This window comes from Saccoglossus kowalevskii, chromosome 7 (assembly GCF_978046115.1).
Source record: "Saccoglossus kowalevskii chromosome 7, keSacKowa6.1, whole genome shotgun sequence".
In the NCBI taxonomy this organism is placed as follows: Eukaryota; Metazoa; Hemichordata; class Enteropneusta; family Harrimaniidae; genus Saccoglossus; species Saccoglossus kowalevskii.
The window spans coordinates 5,627,416-5,649,404 of NC_140647.1; the positions used below are offsets into that span (position 1 = coordinate 5,627,416).

Genomic DNA, 21,989 nt, shown 5'->3' on the forward strand with positions numbered 1-21,989 from the left:
GCCAAGTCTTGATAGTAAATGACGGCCAAGTCACGATAGTAAATGACGTCCAAGTCACGATAGTAAATGACGGCCAAGACACGATAGTAAATGACGGTCAAGTTTTGATACTAAATGACGGCTACGTCACGATAGTAAATGACGGCCAAATCACGATAGTAAATGACGGTCAAGTCATGATAGTAAATGACGGCCAAGTCACGATAGTAAATGACGGTCAAGTCACGATAGTAAATGACGGTCAAGTTATGATAGTAAATGACGGTCAAGTCATGATAGTAAATGACGGCCAAGTCACGATAGTAAATGACGGTCAAGTCACGATAGTAAATGACGGTCAAGTTATGATAGTAAATGATGGCCAAGTCACGATAGTAAATGACGGCCAAGTCACGATAGTAAATGACGGCCAAGTTACGATAGTAAATGACGGCCAAGTTACGATAGTAAATGACGGTCAATTCATGATAGTAAATGACGGCCAAGTCACGATAGTAAATGACGGTCAAGTCACGATAGTAAATGACGGTCAAGTTATGATAGTAAATGACGGCCAAGTCACGATAGTAAATGGCGGCCAAGTCACGATAGTAAATGACGGCTAAGTCACGATAGTAAATGACGGCCAAGTCATGATAGTAAATGACGGCCAAGTTACGATAGTAAATGACGGACAAGTCACGATAGTAAATGACGACCAAGTCACGATAGTAAATGATGGCCAAGTCTTGATAGTAAATGACGGCCAAGTCACGATAGTAAATGACGTCCAAGTCACGATAGTAAATGACGGCCAAGACACGATAGTAAATGACGGCCAAGTTACGATAGTAAATGACGGCTACATCACGATAGTAAATGACGGCCAAGTCACGATAGTAAATGACGACTAAGTCACGATAGTAAATGACGGCCAAGTTACGATAGTAAATGACGGTCAAGTCATGATAGTAAATGACGACCAAGTCACGATAGTAAATGACGGCCAAGTCACGATAGTAAATGACGGCCAAGTCATGATAGTAAATGACGGCCAAGTCACGATAGTAAATGACGGTCAAGTCACGATAGTAAATGACGGTCAAGTTATGATAGTAAATGATGGCCAAGTCACGATAGTAAATGACGGTCAAGTCACGATAGTAAATGACGGTCAAGTTATGATAGTAAATGATGGCCAAGTCACGATAGTAAATGACGGCCAAGTCACGATAGTAAATGACGGCCAAGTTACGATAGTAAATGACGGCCAAGTTACGATAGTAAATGACGGTCAATTCATGATAGTAAATGACGGCCAAGTCACGATAGTAAATGACGGTCAAGTCACGATAGTAAATGACGGTCAAGTTATGATAGTAAATGACGGCCAAGTCACGATAGTAAATGGCGGCCAAGTCACGATAGTAAATGACGGCTAAGTCACGATAGTAAATGACGGCCAAGTCATGATAGTAAATGACGGCCAAGTTACGATAGTAAATGACGGACAAGTCACGATAGTAAATGACGACCAAGTCACGATAGTAAATGATGGCCAAGTCTTGATAGTAAATGACGGCCAAGTCACGATAGTAAATGACGTCCAAGTCACGATAGTAAATGACGGCCAAGACACGATAGTAAATGACGGCCAAGTTACGATAGTAAATGACGGCTACATCACGATAGTAAATGACGGCCAAGTCACGATAGTAAATGACGACTAAGTCACGATAGTAAATGACGGCCAAGTTACGATAGTAAATGACGGTCAAGTCATGATAGTAAATGACGACCAAGTCACGATAGTAAATGACGGCCAAGTCACGATAGTAAATGACGGCCAAGTCATGATAGTAAATGACGGCCAAGTCACGATAGTAAATGACGGTCAAGTCACGATAGTAAATGACGGTCAAGTTATGATAGTAAATGATGGCCAAGTCACGATAGTAAATGGCGGCCAAGTCACGATAGTAAATGACGGCTAAGTCACGATAGTAAATGGCGGCCAAGTCATGATAGTAAATGATGGCCAAGTCTTGATAGTAAATGACGGCCAAGTTACGATAGTAAATGACGTCCAAGTCACGATAGTAAATGACGGCCAAGTCACGATAGTAAATGACGGCCAAGTTTTGATAGTAAATGACGGCTACGTCACGATAGTAAATGACGGCCAAGTCACGATAGTAAATGACGGCCAAGTCACGATAGTAAATGACAGCCAAGTCACGATAGTAAATGACGGCCAAGTCACGATAGTAAATGACGACCAAGTCACGATAGTAAATGACGGCCACGTCACGATAGTAAATGACGACCAAGTCACGATAGTAAATGACGACTAAGTCACGATAGTAAATGACGGCCAAGTTACGATAGTAAATGACGGTCAAGTCATGATAGTAAATGACGACCAAGTCACGATAGTAAATGACGGCCAAGTCACGATAGTAAATGACGGCCAAGTCATGATAGTAAATGACGGCCAAGTCACGATAGTAAATGACGGACAAGTCACGATAGTAAATGACGACCAAGTCACGATAGTAAATGACGTCCAAGTCATGATAGTAAATGACGGCCAAGTCACGATAGTAAATGACGGCCAAGTCACGATAGTAAATGACGGCCAAGTCACGATAGTAAATGACGGCCAAGTCACGATAGTAAATGACGGCCAAGTCACGATAGTAAATGACGACCAAGTTACGATAGTAAATGACGGCCAAGTCACGATAGTAAATGACGGCCAAGTCACGATAGTAAATGACGGCCAAGTTTTGATAGTAAATGACGGCTACGTCACGATAGTAAATGACGGCCAAGTCACGATAGTAAATGACGGCCAAGTCACGATAGTAAATGACGGCCAAGTCACGATAGTAAATGACAGCCAAGTCACGATAGTAAATGACGACTAAGTCACGATAGTAAATGACGGCCAAGTTACGATAGTAAATGACGGCCAAGTTACGAAAGTAAATGACGTCCAAGTCACGATAGTAAATGACGGCCAAGTCACGATAGTAAATGACGGCCAAGTTTTGATAGTAAATGACGGCTACGTCACGATAGTAAATGACGGCCAAGTCACGATAGTAAATGACGGCCAAGTCACGATAGTAAATGACGGCCAAGTCACGATAGTAAATGACAGCCAAGTCACGATAGTAAATGACGACTAAGTCACGATAGTAAATGACGGCCAAGTTACGATAGTAAATGACGGTCAAGTCATGATAGTAAATGACGACCAAGTCACGATAGTAAATGACGGCCAAGTCACGATAGTAAATGACGGCCAAGTCACGATAGTAAATGACGGCCAAGTCACGATAGTAAATGACGGACAAGTCACGATAGTAAATGACGACCAAGTCACGATAGTAAATGACGTCCAAGTCACGATAGTAAATGACGGCCAAGTCACGATAGTAAATGACGGCCAAGTTTTGATAGTAAATGACGGCTACGTCACGATAGTAAATGACGGCCAAGTCACGATAGTAAATGACGGCCAAGTCACGATAGTAAATGACGGCCAAGTCACGATAGTAAATGACAGCCAAGTCACGATAGTAAATGACGGCCAAGTCACGATAGTAAATGACGGCCAAGTCACGATAGTAAATGACGGCCACGTCACGATAGTAAATGACGGCCAAGTCACGATAGTAAATGACGACTAAGTCACGATAGTAAATGACGGCCAAGTTACGATAGTAAATGACGGTCAAGTCATGATAGTAAATGACGGCCAAGTCACGATAGTAAATGACGGCCAAGTCACAATAGTAAATGACGGCCAAGTCACGATAGTAAATGACGGCCAAGTCACGATAGTAAATGACGGCCAAGTCACGATAGTAAATGACGGCCAAGTCACGATAGTAAATGACGACCAAGTTACGATAGTAAATGACGGCCAAGTCACGATAGTAAATGACGGCCAAGTCTTGATAGTAAATGACGGCCAAGTCACGATAATAAATGACGGCCAAGTCACGATAGTAAATGACGGCCAAGTCACGATAGTAAATGACGTCCAAGTCACGATAGTAAATGACGGCCAAGTCACGATAGTAAATGACGGCCAAGTCACGATAGTAAATGACGTCCAAGTCACGATAGTAAATGACGGCCAAGTCACGATAGTAAATGACGGCCAAGTCACGATAGTAAATGACGACCAAGTTACGATAGTAAATGACGGCCAAGTCACGATAGTAAATGACGGCCAAGTGTTGATAGTAAATGACGGCCAAGTCACGATAGTAAATGACGGCCAAGTCACGATAGTAAATGACGTCCAAGTCACGATAGTAAATGACGGCCAAGTCACGATAGTAAATGACGGCCAAGTCACGATAGTAAATGACGTCCAAGTCACGATAGTAAATGACGTCCAAGTCACGATAGTAAATGACGGGCAAGTCACGATAGTAAATGACGGGCAAGTCACGATAGTAAATGACGGCCAAGTCACGATAGTAAATGACGGCCACGTCACGATAGTAAATGACGGCCACGTCACGATAGTAAATGACGGCCAAGTCACGATAGTAAATGACGGCCAAGTCACGATAGTAAATGACGGCCAAGTTACGATAGTAAATGACGGCCACGTCACGATAGTAAATGACGGCCAAGCCACGATAGTAAATGACGGCCAAGTCACGATAGTAAATGACGACCAAGTCATGATAGTAAATGACGGCCAAGTCACGATAGTAAATGACGACCAAGTCACGATAGTAAATGACGGCCAAGTCACGATAGTAAATGACGGCCAAGTCACGATAGTAAATGACGTCCAAGTCACGATAGTAAATGACGGCCAAGTTACGATAGTAAATGACGGCCAAGTCACGATAGTAAATGACGGCCAAGTCTTGATAGTAAATGACGGCCAAGTCACGATAGTAAATGACGGCCAAGTCACGATAGTAAATGACGGCCAAGTCACGATAGTAAATGACGTCCAAGTCACGATAGTAAATGACGGCCAAGTCACGATAGTAAATGACGTCCAAGTCACGATAGTAAATGACGGCCAAGTCACGATAGTAAATGACGGCCAAGTCACGATAGTAAATGACGGCCAAGTCACGATAGTAAATGACGGCCAAGTCACGATAGTAAATGACGGCCAAGTCACGATAGTAAATGACGGCCACGTCACGATAGTAAATGACGGCCAAGTCACGATAGTAAATGACGGCCAAGTCACGATAGTAAATGACGGCCAAGTCACGATAGTAAATGACGGCCAAGTCACGATAGTAAATGACGGCCAAGTCACGATAGTAAATGACGACCAAGTCATGATAGTAAATGACGGCCAAGTCACGATAGTAAATGACGACCAAGTCACGATAGTAAATGACGGCCAAGTCACGATAGTAAATGACGGCCAAGTCACGATAGTAAATGACGTCCAAGTCACGATAGTAAATGACGACCAAATCACGATAGTAAATGACGGCCAAGCCACGATAGTAAATGACGTCCAAGTCACGATAGTAAATGACGACTAAGTCACGATAGTAAATGACGTCCAAGTCACGATAGTAAATGACGACCAAGTCACGATAGTAAATGACGACCAAGTCACGATAGTAAATGACGGCCAAGTCACGATAGTAAATGACGGCCAAGTCACGATAGTAAATGACGTCCAAGTCACGATAGCAAATGACGTCCAAGTCACGATAGTAAATGACGACTAAGTCACGATAGTAAATGACGTCCAAGTCACGATAGTAAATGACGACCAAGTCACGATAGTAAATGACGACCAAGTCACGATAGTAAATGACGGCCAAGTCACGATAGTAAATGACGGCCAAGTCACGATAGTAAATGACGTCCAAGTCACGATAGCAAATGACGACCGAGTCACGATAGTAAATGACGACCAAGTCAATTTAAAATATTTAAATTTGTAATATGCTAAATTTATCTCAATCTGATTAAAATCCGATGTAGGTATAGGCTCCATTTTTTTTTAATTATTTGTTTATTATCGCCGCTCCTAGGCGACCGGGACACGATTTTCTAAGGACTGATTAACGGCAAGAAAAAGCAAAAAATCGACATATTCAAACTAAAATTCAAATAAATATAATATAAAGGGTCATAAAAAATGGAGCCCCGTTCTTACATAGAATTTTAATTAGATTGAATTTATCTATACCCGAAGCATGAGAAACGCTTGCACTATGATAATTATCTTTATTTCAAGTTTCAATAATCTAACTTTAAAACTGAAAATAGGTTTGCGCTAATGACAATATAATGTATATTAAAAAAAATCATTTACAACAGCAAGCTTAAAAAAAGTATGCCAAATTTTATCATAGCTATAGCAGAGGTGAGATACAATAAAAAGTATGAATTACTACTTTCAACCATAAAGGGCACAACAAGATTTTTTGGAAGTTATGGAATAATTTTCTCGTGTAACAGTACAGGCACTGACATTTGCAATTGATCAATAGATTGTAACTTATTGAAAAAAAAATATAATGTATAATATATTTAAAACTCAAACATAGTTAAAACAAACAATTGATACACTCAATCTAGAATAAGACTGACCGTCGATTAATACGGTCGAACAACAAAATAAATATAACAACCAAATGAAACAATTTATTTGCCATTGAATATTCGAAAAAAAAAATTAAGTTGTCAGGAAACATGTTTGGCCGTCATTTACCATGGAATCTCAGAACTCGGCATAGTCTTATTGTTTTGAATTGTTATTTATTGAGGCTCATTGTTATTTATTGAGGTATTAATGTATAGATACATGTTCGTGGGCACTTTTTTTTCCTTGCTGTTTCTTACTCAGACAGTCTTGGCTGGAAACTGTTAAAATTTCCGCAGCTCCGTGGATAGTGGGACACACTAAAAAACAATTTTACAATATAGAAAACGGGCATAAACATCCTCTCATTCGAATGATTAGGAAGATTTAGCAAGGGGTCAACAAACTTTTCATGGTGGTGCGCCCTCAGTGTAACCATATTCACAAAGATACGTAACCTGCATATGAAGGCGTGTATTGAGACTCTTCTCGAACATCGCAGACCACTGAAATATCCAGGTCTAACGCCATTTTTAAGTTGAACTAAAAACTGCGAGGTTAGGGGGTACGGTTTGTTTAAGCCTGCAACCGCGCCTACCCACTATACCACGTTATTCAGACGATCTTCTAAAGGAAGATAGGTGTCGCATCAAAATTGCTTCTCTAATCAAGAAACCTTTTACCACCTGGGACGCGAGTCGCTTTGGCCACAAGCAGAGGACAACTGCTGCCTGGCGACACAAACTATTAAAATCGTGACGAGTGAGTACACGTTTTTGAATTATCGTTTCTGTTTCAGTCTTTATTTTATTTTTTGTCACGGTAACCGCACCCGGTCAGTAGTGTGATGCCCAAGTTTTAGTTTGACCTTGATGTCGGTCATCTCGACTTTGAAATGCTAGTTCTACAAACAATAAAAATTATATTAAATGACAACAACACGACTTGGACAAACAGACGAAGTGTCAAAATCGAATACAGCAACTAGAGCTTACCCCCTCGTTGTTTATTTACGCTTTTGAATTCACAGTTCCGTGCTGGTAACGACCTTCTATTTGAATTTGCATGACAATACCAAAACCAGGATCAGTGCTTGCGTAAAACCGCACACCCTTGAGACGGGTCTGTGGTGAAAACCTTTTTTTTTTTATTTTGTGCTCCGCTCTGTAGAGTATAGAGCGGACAACTAACTTTGTATTGTTGTTAGACCAAAGGATTTTTTTTTTATTTGCATTGTGTATTTTTAAATACCGTAACCGGGCACACCTTCTTGTTAAAGGTGGTTGTATATGTACAATATATTACTAGCATTGTGTTTCGTCTTGTCTTGTTTTGGTGTTGCTAAGGTTCTTAATAATAAACTCTCCACTCATTTGTCTCGCCAGTTTTATTAAATCTATTAAATCTCTGTTACCTTTAGTAGTATTTTTTTTTTTATCTTTTACGCGTATTTTATGTAGTGACTTGTTTTATTTGTGTGATCATGGATGTACTAACGTCCATGGTGTGATGGATCATGGAGGTAAGATATTTTTAGCTCTATGGATGGATATAATTTTTTGAATTTTCAGTACAATACAGTGGTTTGTATTTCCATGGTACAATGGACCTGAATCTATAATTTTAACAATACATATTGTTACTATTATTTTATTTTTACTTGTCAGATTTTTTATTTAAAATTTTATTTAAGATTTGTGAAAAGCTTCTTGTCTGTTACCTCACACAATCTTGGGCATTTCTGCATGTTTTCTTGATTTTGGTGCAGTGGGTCCTCTAAGCCGATATGACATGCTACTGGTGCATAACGTTTTCCTGTGACATGACTAGTTGTGCTACATCATTGGTACATTAATATAGTGATATTAATAAGGCCCACTAAACACAGTATGTACAGTTTGATGTTCAAAGTTTGCCTGGTAATGCAAGTAAAATAGTTCTATAAATTCAAAAGTGGGGACCTAATGTAAAATGATTTGAATATTTATTTTGTAATATAGCCGATCTTTGAACGTCAATCAAAATATCCTGTGTGCTGTCTGGTAACTTGATGACACCCTGAGATGGCAAGGTGGGTGCCCTAGGTCAAATGTCAAATAAGTCGCCAGCTTGGGACTCTCTGTCGGCCTCCCACCGTAGATTTTCTGTGCCAATTCCCCAAAAAGTGTGTGTCATGCATCATAATTTCCTACAGTTCCCATCATGTGACCGATTTCAGCGAAAATGGCAACACATCGCATTTCATGTGTAGCGTGACATTCTCCATGTAGTTGTCTGTAACAATATTTCAGTAAGTTTCGGTCATCTTGTGTAGTTATATTTAAACAAAATATTTTTCAAAATCACAGCTATTTTCGCTTTAATCAAAATGTAAAGGGCTTCAAACAAAATTTTGTCGGCAATACAACTTTAAAGTTGCCATGCCACTTTGAAAATTTGTGTGGTACTATCCTCTGTATGCACTTCTAAAAGAGAAAATGCAGTATAGAATTGTATATACCGATAATCCCAAGATATTTTCTCTTAGGCTGACGTCAGCTGACAAGTATTTACCGCAAAGATTTTTTGAACTTATGCAAATTAATAGAATACATTTATTGATTAGTTTTTATAATAAATTGGGTGCACAAATTAATTAATAGAAATTGTGAATTAACGTGCTATATGGGTTACTGGTAGTTCTAGTTAGTGGTCGGGTTCAGGTCTACGACTAAAATTAAAAGTGTACTAATGGGGATGTGGATAGTTAAAACACATGCACAGCAAAATTAATTTTATTTTTTTTAGCAACATCCCGGCCCCCTAAATAGAAGTTTGTATGTGCAAACTAAAATGGAATAAATGATTTTTGGGCACATTAATTGAAATCTCCTTTGACCCCAAAATGATTATTCATGACATCATGATTAGTATTGAGTTTTTGTGTATTGTTGTCATGGTAATGTGTTCATCTGATTATATCATCATGAGACAGTGGTTAGACGTCACTTCATACTTTTGTTGTTAGGCATGTTGGTGATTTTCCATTACAGTTTGACCTAGTCTCTATGATACAGTGAATCCTTGTACCAGGCTGTACCTGTCTACACCAGTATATGACAATCTTATCAATCCAATTTTTTTTTACAATCTGTCATTTCATTTTTAATAGGAAAAGTCGGAAATTGGGGACTATTAAAATTAATTTAGGTTCTGCCTGTTGACCATCCGTCGGTGCATGCGCCTGAGGCCATGTGTTGATCAATCACATTCAAACTTAACACACAGACCATCGATCACAATTCCAAATCATGGTTAATTGTGAAATAGTTTTGACTGAATCAAGCACAACTCTGCCAATCACAAAGTGTGTCATTTTGGTCTTCAAATTTGTCAAATTTTCATAAATTTTTTGAGCCCCAAAATTTCAATCAAGGCTTGCAGGCAATTGGTAATTATATATATTTGGTCCCAAAATAGCATTAATATTTAAAAAAAACACTCAATTTTTTGCAGAAAAAAGATGGTGCTCAAAAGGTTACGTGGACTCTGAGATGAACTGGTTGATTTCATTCAAACTTTTCATCAAGATTATACATATTGGGTAACAGGTGCACATAATATATTTTTTAGATTCAAACAAAAATGGCAGATTAGTGGCCATTTTGTCTTTATTTGTGTCTGAGCTAATTCCCTACTAATGCATGTATATTGCCTGATTTGGTTGATAGTTTGCACACAAGTATTATCTTTGTTAGTAATACCATAGGTTGTGTTATTTTGTGTTTTGTCAAATTGACGACCATTTTGTTTAAATCCTAAAATCCATCTGTAAATATGTATAAAGATGAAGGACAATTTCATTCAAACTTTGTTTCAGGATAATGCATGGCTTGCATGATTTCTCTCAAACTCAGTACATGTATATTGATTTTACATACAAATGTACCGGTACTTGAATTTGATTGCACAAATTTTTTTTTTTACCGATTAACCAAATATTTTCTGCTCAATAAAGAACATTGCCAGCAAGCCCCATAATCCTGGATCACTGCTAGTAATCAACTTTTTCATTAAATACAGAGTAGGGACTGTACATTCTCAATCATGAATGCTTGTTACTTCTGTATTGTAATTGGTGGATTAATGTTCATTCCAGTAATATGATTTTGTGTTGACAAAGCAAGGCTATTACTGACTGTAGTAACTTTACATTTTCAACTACTTCAAAACCATCATCTGTCTGGGTTTTGTACTTACTATATACAAATGTACCTTAGGTAGTTTTCTATCACATTTGTTAATTTCGTGCCGATGAGTTTTAGCTTCAATGAATATTTTTGATAAACATTTTTATTGGAAATAGCTAGCCCAATTCCTTTCATATTTTATATGTACATGTGTAGGTACCTTGAGTGGAACTTTTTCAGATATCTTTATATATAATTTTATTTTCTGCTAGCCTAAATGATTTGATACTTTGGACAGACTTCTACCAGATTATTCATTGTGTGATGATACCGTCTGTTCTTTAATTTTAGTGAAAATTTATTTTTGATAAAAAATAGCTATGTCTTTTTTAAAACCAGCTTTGTCAGGTTGATTTACCGGTAATTCATTCCTTTGTCGATTTTATGATAACTTCAATTTCCTAGTTTTAGTGAATATTCTTGTTATTTTGAAAATATCAGCCCACAAAATGCTAGTTTTAGTACAAATTTGTGCTGGTTGTCTGTTGTGTGGTTTCCAATTGTTCTGTTAAATGTCAAACCATCCATTCTTCTTAGCATTTAATTTCACAATTTTGAATCTTTTTCTGCGTTTTAACTTCACAAATTTGGCAGAGAAACAATGAGTTCTATGTTATTTAAAATGTTCACTAAGATTTAATTTAGCAGGTTTTACTTATCAGTGAAAATTGAGAATTAAAACCCAGTAGATAATTAATGCATTTATTAATGCATCGACAAGTTCCCTTTGGTTTTGAACAAGTGTCTTATTAGGGTATAAAATGCATTAACACTAATATGCATTGACAATTTTCCAACTCAAATTTTACATTTAAAGAAAAGAGCTCAATTGCATGCAAGTTCTGAAAAAAATTAACAATTTGAAAAGGTGACATTTAAGTCCCGAATTACTCAAATTCATCAGAAATGTAGAAGAGCTGTAAGGGAATTTAGGACGTGCTTTGAAATGATATAAATGCAGTCTGTTTATTTTTGTCAAATATTGTGTTCTTTTTTAAGTGTAGTACCAGTTAAAAAAAATAAACTATAAATATGGATTCAGTATAGAGTTGGAAGTGCACTGTATAAATAAATTAATTGGAAATTGTCATTAACCTTTGATGTCATTAACCATTGAATTGTCCCGGACAGATCCGGGTTTTGACTTTTGAGTACCGCCCCAAACTGAAGCATTGCCATGTCATCCAAATTCCAGAGTATTCTAATTGCTTTTGGTAATTTCTGTCAAAATTTCTGGTGAATCTGGCTACTACAAGTGTGCAAATGTTTTTCCCATCGGCATTTGCCTCAACATGTTTTGCATATTTTTTCACCGCGCCTGTAGGGGATTGTCACTCTTCTGTCAAAAATTAAATTTTCTACTTCTTCTTGAAAATTACCAGCTCAGCCGCTTTAATACCTAATACATAGCCAGCTTGGATTGACCTCTGTCAGATTTATTGATTTTTAATAAATATTTTTGGCATTTTTTGGTAAAATATATTTTCAATTTTGTCTTGAAAGCTACCAGCTCAGTTGCTTTGATACTTGATATGCAAGTGTCTTGGTGTACTTTTGTCAGATTTGTCCATTTTGTGATTCTTTTAACTTTTGGCACATATTTTTAGAATCTATTTATAGTCTGCATGTTGGTCATGACTGTTCCTAATATATTGTGACATTGCTTTATTTTAACCACTACCTTTTTTGAACTGATCATTATTGTGTTGTATTTTATTTTGTGAGCGAAGCTACATTTATTTCAATCGTCATGTTTACAATAGTAGCAAATACAACAGTAAGCTTCAACAATAGTATTATCATCATTAGCCTCCATCACAATACAGTATCAATTTCAGAGTGAAACTAAAGTTGAAATGTATACGACTGTTTGCGGGTTTCATAACCTATGAAAACAATCAGTCAAGGATTTGAAAAACCATACACTATAGTATCCTTGTTATTTTCTTACAAGAATCAAGTGACTTCAAGTTTTCTTATAAATTACTGTAGAATACTTTATTTTCGCTTGGAATTTATTTTCGCTGAAGGCATGATTCCGTGAAAATAAAATCCAGCGAATATACTTTTTTTCCTATATTTTACATTAAACTCATCAAAAATCAGTGAAAATAAATTCCAAGCAAAATGCCCAAAAAGCCTTTTCAGTGAAAATTAATTCCAGCGAAAATAAAGTATTCCACAGTACTAGAAATTCCTACCCATGTGGCTTTCTAATTAAGGTTTGCTTTAAAAATTTAGATTAAATTTCAAACATGCTGCAAAAATAACTAGGCCAAATGTCTTGAAAATTATACCCATTCACTTTTAAGTTAGATCAATTCAGCTGTCATCTACGATATGGCAATGTTCCCATCTTTAATAATAACATAAAGCACAAACTTTCTAAAACAAAATAAACATGTTCTTCTCAGAAAAATTAAAATTACTATTAGTTATTACGAACAAGTGCTGCATTCTTGTAAGAATTTGGTATGCAAATCAGTTAAAGAAATTTATTGGAAATTTAGCGTACTGTAAAATACTTTATTTTAGCTGGAATTAATTTTTGCTGAAAAGACTTTTGGGTTGTTTTGTATGGAATTTATTTTCACTGATTTTTGACTCCCGTGTGCGAAGCACAAAAGGGAGTCTTTGCAGTTACCCTGTCTGTCTGTCTGTCTGTATGTCTGTATGTATGTCTGTATGTATGTATGTATGTCACTTTTTTTGTTCCACCGTTATCTCAAGAACCACTAATCAAATTTCGGTGAAACTTGGTACGTAGATGCTCTGGGATAATGCGCAGAGCTGATTAGGTTTTGGTAAAAATCTATGAATATTAATTACCTAATTTGCATGATAATTAGCTGATTTTTAGCTGTTCCAAGACTGTTCCACTGATATCTGAAGAACCACTCATTGGATTTTGATGAAACTTCGCACATGGATGCTCTGAACTAGTGCACAGATTTGATTAGTTTTGGGTAAAAATCTATGAATATTAATTACCTAATTTGAATGATAATTAACTGATTTCAAGCTGTTCCAAGACTGGTCCACTGATATTTGAAGAACCACTCATTGGATTTTGATGAAACTTGGCACATGGATGTTCTGAACCAATATGCAGGTTTGATTAGTTTTGGGTAAAAATCTATGAATATTAATTACCTAATTTGCATGATAATTAACTGATTTTAAGCTGTTCTATGACTGTTCCACTGATTTTTGAAGAACCACTCATTGGATTTCAATGAAACTTGGCACATGGATGCTCTGAACTAATGCGCAGATTTGATTAGTTTGGGGAAAAAATCTGTTAATATTATTAATTACCTAATTTACATAATGATTAATACATTTTCGGCTTTTCCACTGATATCTCGAGTACTAATCATAACATTTCAATAAAACTTGGTACATAGATGTCATACATGTATGACACTGCACAGACCTGATAGTTTTTAGGGTAATATCAGTACATATTAATTACCTAATTTGCATAATTAATTAATTTTCAGGTTTTGATATTTCGAGTAAAATTGATCATGTTTCAATGAAACTTGGTACATAGTTACTTGAGGACTGTGCAGAGACCTAATTAGTTTTGGGTAAATATTTGTGCATATTAATCACCTTATTAGCATAATTAGTTAATTTTCAGCTTTTCACCTGATATCTCAAGTACTAATCGTCACATTTCAATGAGACTTGCGACGTAGATATTCTAGGACAACGCAGAGACCTGATTAATTTTGGGATAAATAATTGTGCCTATTAATTACCTAATTTGCATAATTAGTTAATTTTTTGCTGTTCTATGGCTGTTGCACTGATGTCTAAAAACCACTCATTGGATTTCAACGAAACTTTTCAAGAGTACCTGTCACATTTCAATGAACCTAGGACTATACACCATATTAGTTTTTGGTAAATATTTATGCTTCTTAATCACCTAATTAACATAATTAATTAATACTGTATATCTCAAGTATTGATCATCACATTTGAATAAAACTTGGTACATAAATGGTCTAGGACAATAGACAGCCTGATTAATTTCTGATTAAAATCTGTTCATATTAATTCTCTAATTAGCATAATAATTAATATTTTTTTGGTTCTAATCACATTTCAATGAAACTTGGTGCAGACCTTATTAGTTTTACACTTAAATCTGTTCGTTACCTTATTTGCATAATTAATTTTCTGCGTTTCCATCAACATCTCAAGTTCAAGTAATTTTGAATTAATTTTTAATGTGTCTCCGATACTCTCAGCACACGGGAGTTCTTTCTAAGCTTTCTTTGATTGATGAGTTGAATGTGAAATATAGGGGAAAAAAAAGTATATTCGCTGGATTTTATTTTCACTGGAGCATACCTTTTTACCAATATGCAATGAAATATAATCTTGTATATAAAGTTTCATATGGATACTGTTCCTGATTTTCGTAAGGGTATAATTACTGATTGTACTCAACTTGTATCTTTCAGATATCTTTGTGCTGTTCATGTCACTAAGAAATCATGTGGACTCTGAAGTTATTACGTGTGAACCAGATGCCAAGCGACTTCCAAGAGCCGTATATAGTCAACAAATACCGATGCTCAAGAAGTACGTTTTTGTGTTGCTTGAAGAGCATGTTCCAGCAAACCAACGAGACTATCAACTTTTGGACACACTTTTGTCCCTTTCTGTATTTCCTCTGGAGGCTCATCAACCTGTCAGCCGAAGGAATCTTCAACGAAAATTACACATGGCCGCTATTCGCTTTCATGGTTTCTGTATGCTGCTACTTGTTAGGTAGTTGTACAGCACACCTTTTCAATTGCATTTCCGAACATGCACGTCATGTCTGTTTCTATTTTGACTATGCAGCAATCAGTCTTTATAGCGTTGGGGCAGCCATTGCTTATAGACAATATGTCTTTCCAAATGAAATGATCGGAGGCTGGTATTACAGCCTGTTCCACTATATTGCTGCTTTCAACAGCGTAGTCTGCACAACCATGGCTTGTACTTCAAGATTCGGCAACCGTGAGATACTCAAAAAGATTTTGCGGTTGTCTGCCTTTGCCTACCCCTACGTATTCGATAGTATTCCTCTGGTCATACGTTTGACTTCGTGTCACTCTAACGATTGCTGGGATGAGTCGTACGAGCTTCATGCACGCCAGTTCTTCCTTGCCTTCATCACAGCTAGCTTCTTTGCGTCACACTTCCCAGAATGCATTGCTCCAGGAATGTTCGATGTCATTGGCCACAGCCACCAGCTATTTCACATTTGTGGCGCCTTGGCAACCAACACCCAACTCAATGCACTGATGCTAGACATGGAAAACCGCAGAGAATTCTTCGAGCAGCATGATGCTATGCCTACGTTTTTCTCATCCTTGGGTTTATTCGGCATTGTCATAATAATGAATCTGATTATTGTTGCCATCTTTTCTTACTTCCGCAAGTATCCCCTTGTGTTCAAGGAAATGACTGGCTCTGCTTTATACAGAATTGCTAGTAGTGCACAACTCTTCGCTTTAAATAATAATAACAACAAAAAAAGTTTGTGATGTTATCATGGTTATCATGTTAGCTTTGTAGTGCTAACATTTTTATTGCCTCCATAATGCCTCGATATTTTAAAAGCTTCTGTTTTTTTGTTTTTTTTTACTTTTTTTTTTTAGATGTGTGAAATAAGACCATAGTACAGGTTCAAAGGCAATGTTTTTTAGGTCATTGAATGATTGAATTTAAAATTGCATTCTGCTGTAGAGTCGTTGCTATGTCTGAAATGAAGCCCTGCATATGAATGAAGGTTGCTGTTTGACTCTCAGAATGCATCATATCTTATTTGAATACAAAAGAATGGTGACATCACTTCCAATTAATCAGCAATTCATTCATGATGTACACATACGAGGTGAGAAAAACCATGAAAGAAACCTCTATGCCTACAGGGCTTCATGACTTTATCAATAATAACCAACCTTGGAGTTTTATTACGTAAAAAATTTTTTTTTTCATTTTGCATATACCAGTAATTATAATTTTAGAGTTTAATCCTTTCACACACAAAAAATAAAACCCCAAAAAATGGTTGAACTTTGCTCAAAGAGATACTGTAAAACATGTTGAAAAAGCGGCATGCAATTTTAGCGAATTGTGGTAAAATGACGTAATAGCGAAATGTTGATTTAGCGAATCTCTCTTGTCATTGTTTATTTCTTTGTTTGGCGGCCATTTTGAATTGATATTAAAGTCTGAAAAAGACATGTTTTACAGTACCTCCATTTAAGCCTAACCTCATAGGCTGGGTTAAAATTACAATGGAAAACAAGACAGATTAATAGTATAAACAATCGTATCCCATGATTCCTTGGTGCAATGCCAGGAATTGACATATATATGAACAATATATGATTCAACATGACTGCTGTCGGTATCTGAGAAGTCAAGAATCTAACTACTAGTATGTTATTTATATTTGAGCATCTTCTGGCTTTTCAAAGAAAATTAAATTTGGCAGATAACTTGAAAATTAATCTGCCAGGACAAAACGTTATTAGTAGTAGTAGTCAAAATCAAACGTATCAGCTTTGAAGGCTGGCATGAGATATTTTTGTGGGAAATCATTCACTAAATAAATCATAGTATATATTGATCAGTTTGAAACAATTGCTAAAAAGATTATGGTAGTTCTTGTATGAAAAAAACAAGTCACGACAAGTAGTCTTATTATAATAATACAAAATATGTGTGTGTGTGTATATTCTATGATGAACTGTTTGTATTTACCGCCAATTACTTATTCTATAGTAGAACCAAGCTAGCACTTGCCAAATTTTAACAATTTTGTGACTGTGTGAAATGTCAATGCTTATCACCTCATGGTCATTGTATTGCTTTCATACTACATGTATTAGCATTTATATATTCATGGTTCATCTGCTTGGTTTCCTGTCAAAACTGAAATAACTAATGGAAAACACCCTGTGTTCCTTCTATACTATCTATCAGAGCTTTCATATATTTATTTTTTAACATTTGTAAAAGAATTTTTTGAAAAAAAAAACAATATATAGAGTATGCATTTTTTTCAGTGTGGAATATTATAGTGGCTAATGTGAACATGCAGACCAAGAAATTAACATTCTTTAGAAGTATTTTATATGTATAAAAGTAATAAATGATTCATGTTTGTAAGTATTTTTTTAAAGAAACAATTTTGTATTACATGACGCATGATACTGAAGTGGAATTATAATTTTTAAGATTCTTTTATCGAGTTGAAATTTATTATGCTTTTGTTTTTGATGTAAAATCTGTACTTCATGAAAAAGATGCACATCCAACCGAAAATTTGTATATGGTAATATTGTTATGGATATGGTGTGTCTAAGAAAAAAATGTATGCCAAGGATTAATATCAAAATCTCAAAGAGTATTGTATTCTAATGGCTTGCTATAAATTATCTTTGATGTATTCCTCTGAAACGTTTTTATATTGTGCATTTTTAACTCATAAATATAAAGAAAATAAATGTACAAGTAGGCAGTTTTAACATTCTCTCCTTTGGCACAGAAATATCTTGTAATTTAAGGTGAAAAAACATGCATTGTTTTGCATCATTTTTAATAGATTTATAACTAGAGTTTTATTTTTTTTTTATTAGCTCCGCTGTCGACTTTGTCGAGCGGAGCTTATCATATGAGTGATTGTCCGTCGTCATCGTCCGTCATTGTCTGTGTAAATGTTTTACTTTTTCGACTTCTTCTTGAAAACTACAAGCCTGAATGCTTTGATACTTGGTGTATATGTACCTTGGGTAGACTTCTCTTAGGTTTGTTCATTTCATGTTGATATCTTCAATTCTCTAATTTTGGTGAATATTTTTGTCATTTTTGGTAAAAAGTGATATTTTCGACTTCTTGTTAAAAACCGCAAGTGCAATTGCTTTGATATTACATACATAGGTACTACATGTGGACCTCTCTCAGATTTGTTCATTTCGTGATGATATTTTCAATTCTCTAATTTTGGTGAATATTTTTGTCATTTTTGGTAAAAAGTGATATTTTCGACTTCTTGTTAAAAACCGCAAGTGCAATTGCTTTGATATTACATACATAGGTACTACATGTGGACCTCTCTCAGATTTGTTCATTTCGTGATGATATTTTCAATTCTCTAATTTTGGTGAATATCTTTGTCATTTTTGGTAAAAAGTGATATTTTCGACTTCTTGTTAAAAACCAAAAGTTCAATTGCTTTGATATTACATACATAGGTACTACATGTGGACCACTCTCAAATTTGTTCATTTTGTAATGATATCATCAATTCTCTAATTTTGGTGAATATTTTTGTCATTTTTGGTAAAAAGTGATATTTTTGACTTCTTGTTAAAAACCGCAAGTCCGATTGCTTTGATATTACATATATAGGTACTACATGTGGACCTCGCTCAGATTTGTTCATTTTGTGATGATATTTTCAATTCTCTAATTTTGGTGAATATTTTTGTCATTTTTGGTAAAAAGTGATATTTTCAACTTCTTGTTAAAAACTGTAAGTCCGATTGCTTTGATACTATACATATTGTTCATTTTCTAATGATGTCTTCAGTTCTTTAATTGAAATGTGCATTGCTAACAGCGGAGCTATCTCAGCTGATAGGCTGCTTGTTGTTAATGGATGCTACTTTCAAAATGTAATTTTTGGCATGTTATTGGATGATTTTTTTCTGAAAAACAGATTTACAGTGAATACAAAAGTATACGCACTTTATCTCGGCTATATATATCCGAAATGTATGAGTACCATCTAAAATACAACAGCTTTATCAAAAAATGTAATTAGTTATTATAAATAAGTGTAAATTCATTTTTATAAACTGAAAGAATAGTTGTATACAATTGGCTGGTGTAATAATGAAATCTATATATGTAAATTTTTCCATGTAACTATTACGTCAATTTTTTGTTGAACATGCATTTACTTCAATTTGGATGTATGATATTTATGTTATTATGAACGTTATTAGTGCTCAGCAGGGCATATATAATAAGTGTCATAATTCGCACACATCACTTTACCATCAAAGGTGCTGTTCAAGAGAATTTACGCTTTACTCTTTGTATGCCAAAGTTAACTTATGTAAATTTACACAGAAATCACCTTCATAATTATTTGTCATTATTTTTTAAAAAAATTTGATGGAGACAGTGAGAAATTATACATTAATTTGGTTAAAGATTTATAAAGATATGATTGACAATTTTCTAACAATGATAACAGGGGAAAAAATGAAGGTTTTCAGTTGGAGATTTTATTTTCATAATGTGACCTCAATATGATGTAAATACTTTGGATTACAGTATTTTTATTTAGAGTTTATTTTTTGCTAAATATGTAAATTGTTGAAAATAAAATCTGATGAGAATATGTTTTTCCCCTATATTTACATTTAGTTCATTATGGAGTAATGAAAACAATTTTGTGATATTCAAAAGCTGGTATTAATGACCGAGTTCAGATGCCGAATTAAACAAGTTCATCACATTTTGTTTTATGTCAGAATGCTCCTAGAAATCGAAAATGTTTAAAATTGATAGTACTGTAGAATACTTTATTTTCGCTTGGAATTTATTTTCGCTATTTTCGCTGAAGGGATGATTCCGTGAAAATAAAATCCAGCGAATATACTTTTTTTCCTATATTTCACATTAAACTCATCAAAAATCAGTGAAAATAAATTCCATACAAAACATCCAAAAAGCCTTTTCAGCGAAAATTAATTCCAGCGAAAATTAATTCCAGCGAAAATAAAGTATTCCACAGTACTCTCACTGTATCAAATAATGTTGACAGAGATGTTGATATTAGTTTCATGACACTGTATTGTTTTGTTTTTGTTTATTTTGCAAAAAAAAAAAAAATTTTTTTTTTTACTTTTATATTTGAGATGGACCAACATAGCAATCTGTAAATTTACCATTAATGTTCAGATCTACTGCAATTCAGAAAATATCACTATTATGTGTTTTTTGTGTGTAGTGTATATACATATTGCCTGGGCTTGTGATGCTACGAGATACCTGATGATCAAGCCATGCATTAATTTTCCATATCACATTCCCTTTTTAAAGATTTGAAGCAACACAATAGAAACTTGTCTCAGACAGTTGAGGGCTCATGTCATTGCTGGAGATGATAACTACCAGTAATTCATTTTGGTCTTGTCAGTATGTTGTAGGGTTTGCTTTAACAAAACGTCTATCACGCCATCTGTAACTAGCTGTTTAGCATAGGAAGATATTTATAGCCAACATTTCACCACATTCAAGATGTCGCATGTTTTGATCTGGGTTCTGGCAGTGAATCTAGTTCAAAATAATTACTTTGTTGTGCAGATAATGCACTCTCACAAGCTAGGGTGCCTCACCATACGAACTTGGGCCACAGAAGCTGCATCCAGGTTATAAAATTTGTAATGCATCATCCTACGATTAAAGTGCCATTCATCACATCACATTTGTAGAAATAAACTGGGTATTAACTGTTAAATGTGGCATGGACCTGTATTAGCGACGGTTTAGGTACTGTTGACTGTTTTAATGCGACAACTTTTTGCAATAAGGGCAAAAATCGTAAATTGTGAAAATTCCTTAAAATAAAAATGACAGGGTTCACTGTATTTACCATAGTTTGTAATATCTAGGCAACTTTGACATTGTGATTTATGTTTTTGTGTAAAACAGTTAATAACTTAAATTTAATTTGTTACAAAGTTCTTTTAACAAGAAAGGTCATGGCACAGCACCACATTTCCTTATCAATTATCACTGTTTTAGTTTATTCAAACTATTTTGCCACTGGAGGGCACTGTGTTGCAACAATTGACACAAGAAAGTAGTATATATTCTGCAATCCAAGATATCATTTTTACATTGATGACTTGCATTGAATTATGAAATAATGGTACAAGACTATTTTTTTTAAATAAATCAATGGAATTATGTATTTTTAAGGCAAAAATAAATTCAATGCTTAGCTATAGATACAATAATTGTGTTGCTTGTTTTGTTTTTTTTAATCCCTGTTCGGACATAGTCCGGATTGTCCATTGAATCTAATCAGTTTTTTGATGCACGTCATTTTTTTCTCACAGATCATATTAAAAATGGCTGACTGGTGG

General features: G+C 35.3%; 1 protein-coding gene across 1 annotated transcript; it reads left to right on the forward strand.

Moving 5' to 3' along the window:
- Positions 1 to 7,151: 7,151 nt before the first annotated feature.
- Positions 7,152 to 16,690, forward strand: LOC100376589 (membrane progestin receptor gamma-B-like). The gene is made up of 2 exons (XM_002738816.4): positions 7,152 to 7,342; positions 15,288 to 16,690. The coding sequence occupies exon 2, from the start codon at positions 15,321 to 15,323 to the stop codon at positions 16,359 to 16,361; it is 1,041 nt and encodes a 346-aa protein (XP_002738862.4). The 5' UTR covers positions 7,152 to 7,342; positions 15,288 to 15,320; the 3' UTR covers positions 16,362 to 16,690.
- The last annotated feature ends 5,299 nt before the right edge of the window (positions 16,691 to 21,989 follow it).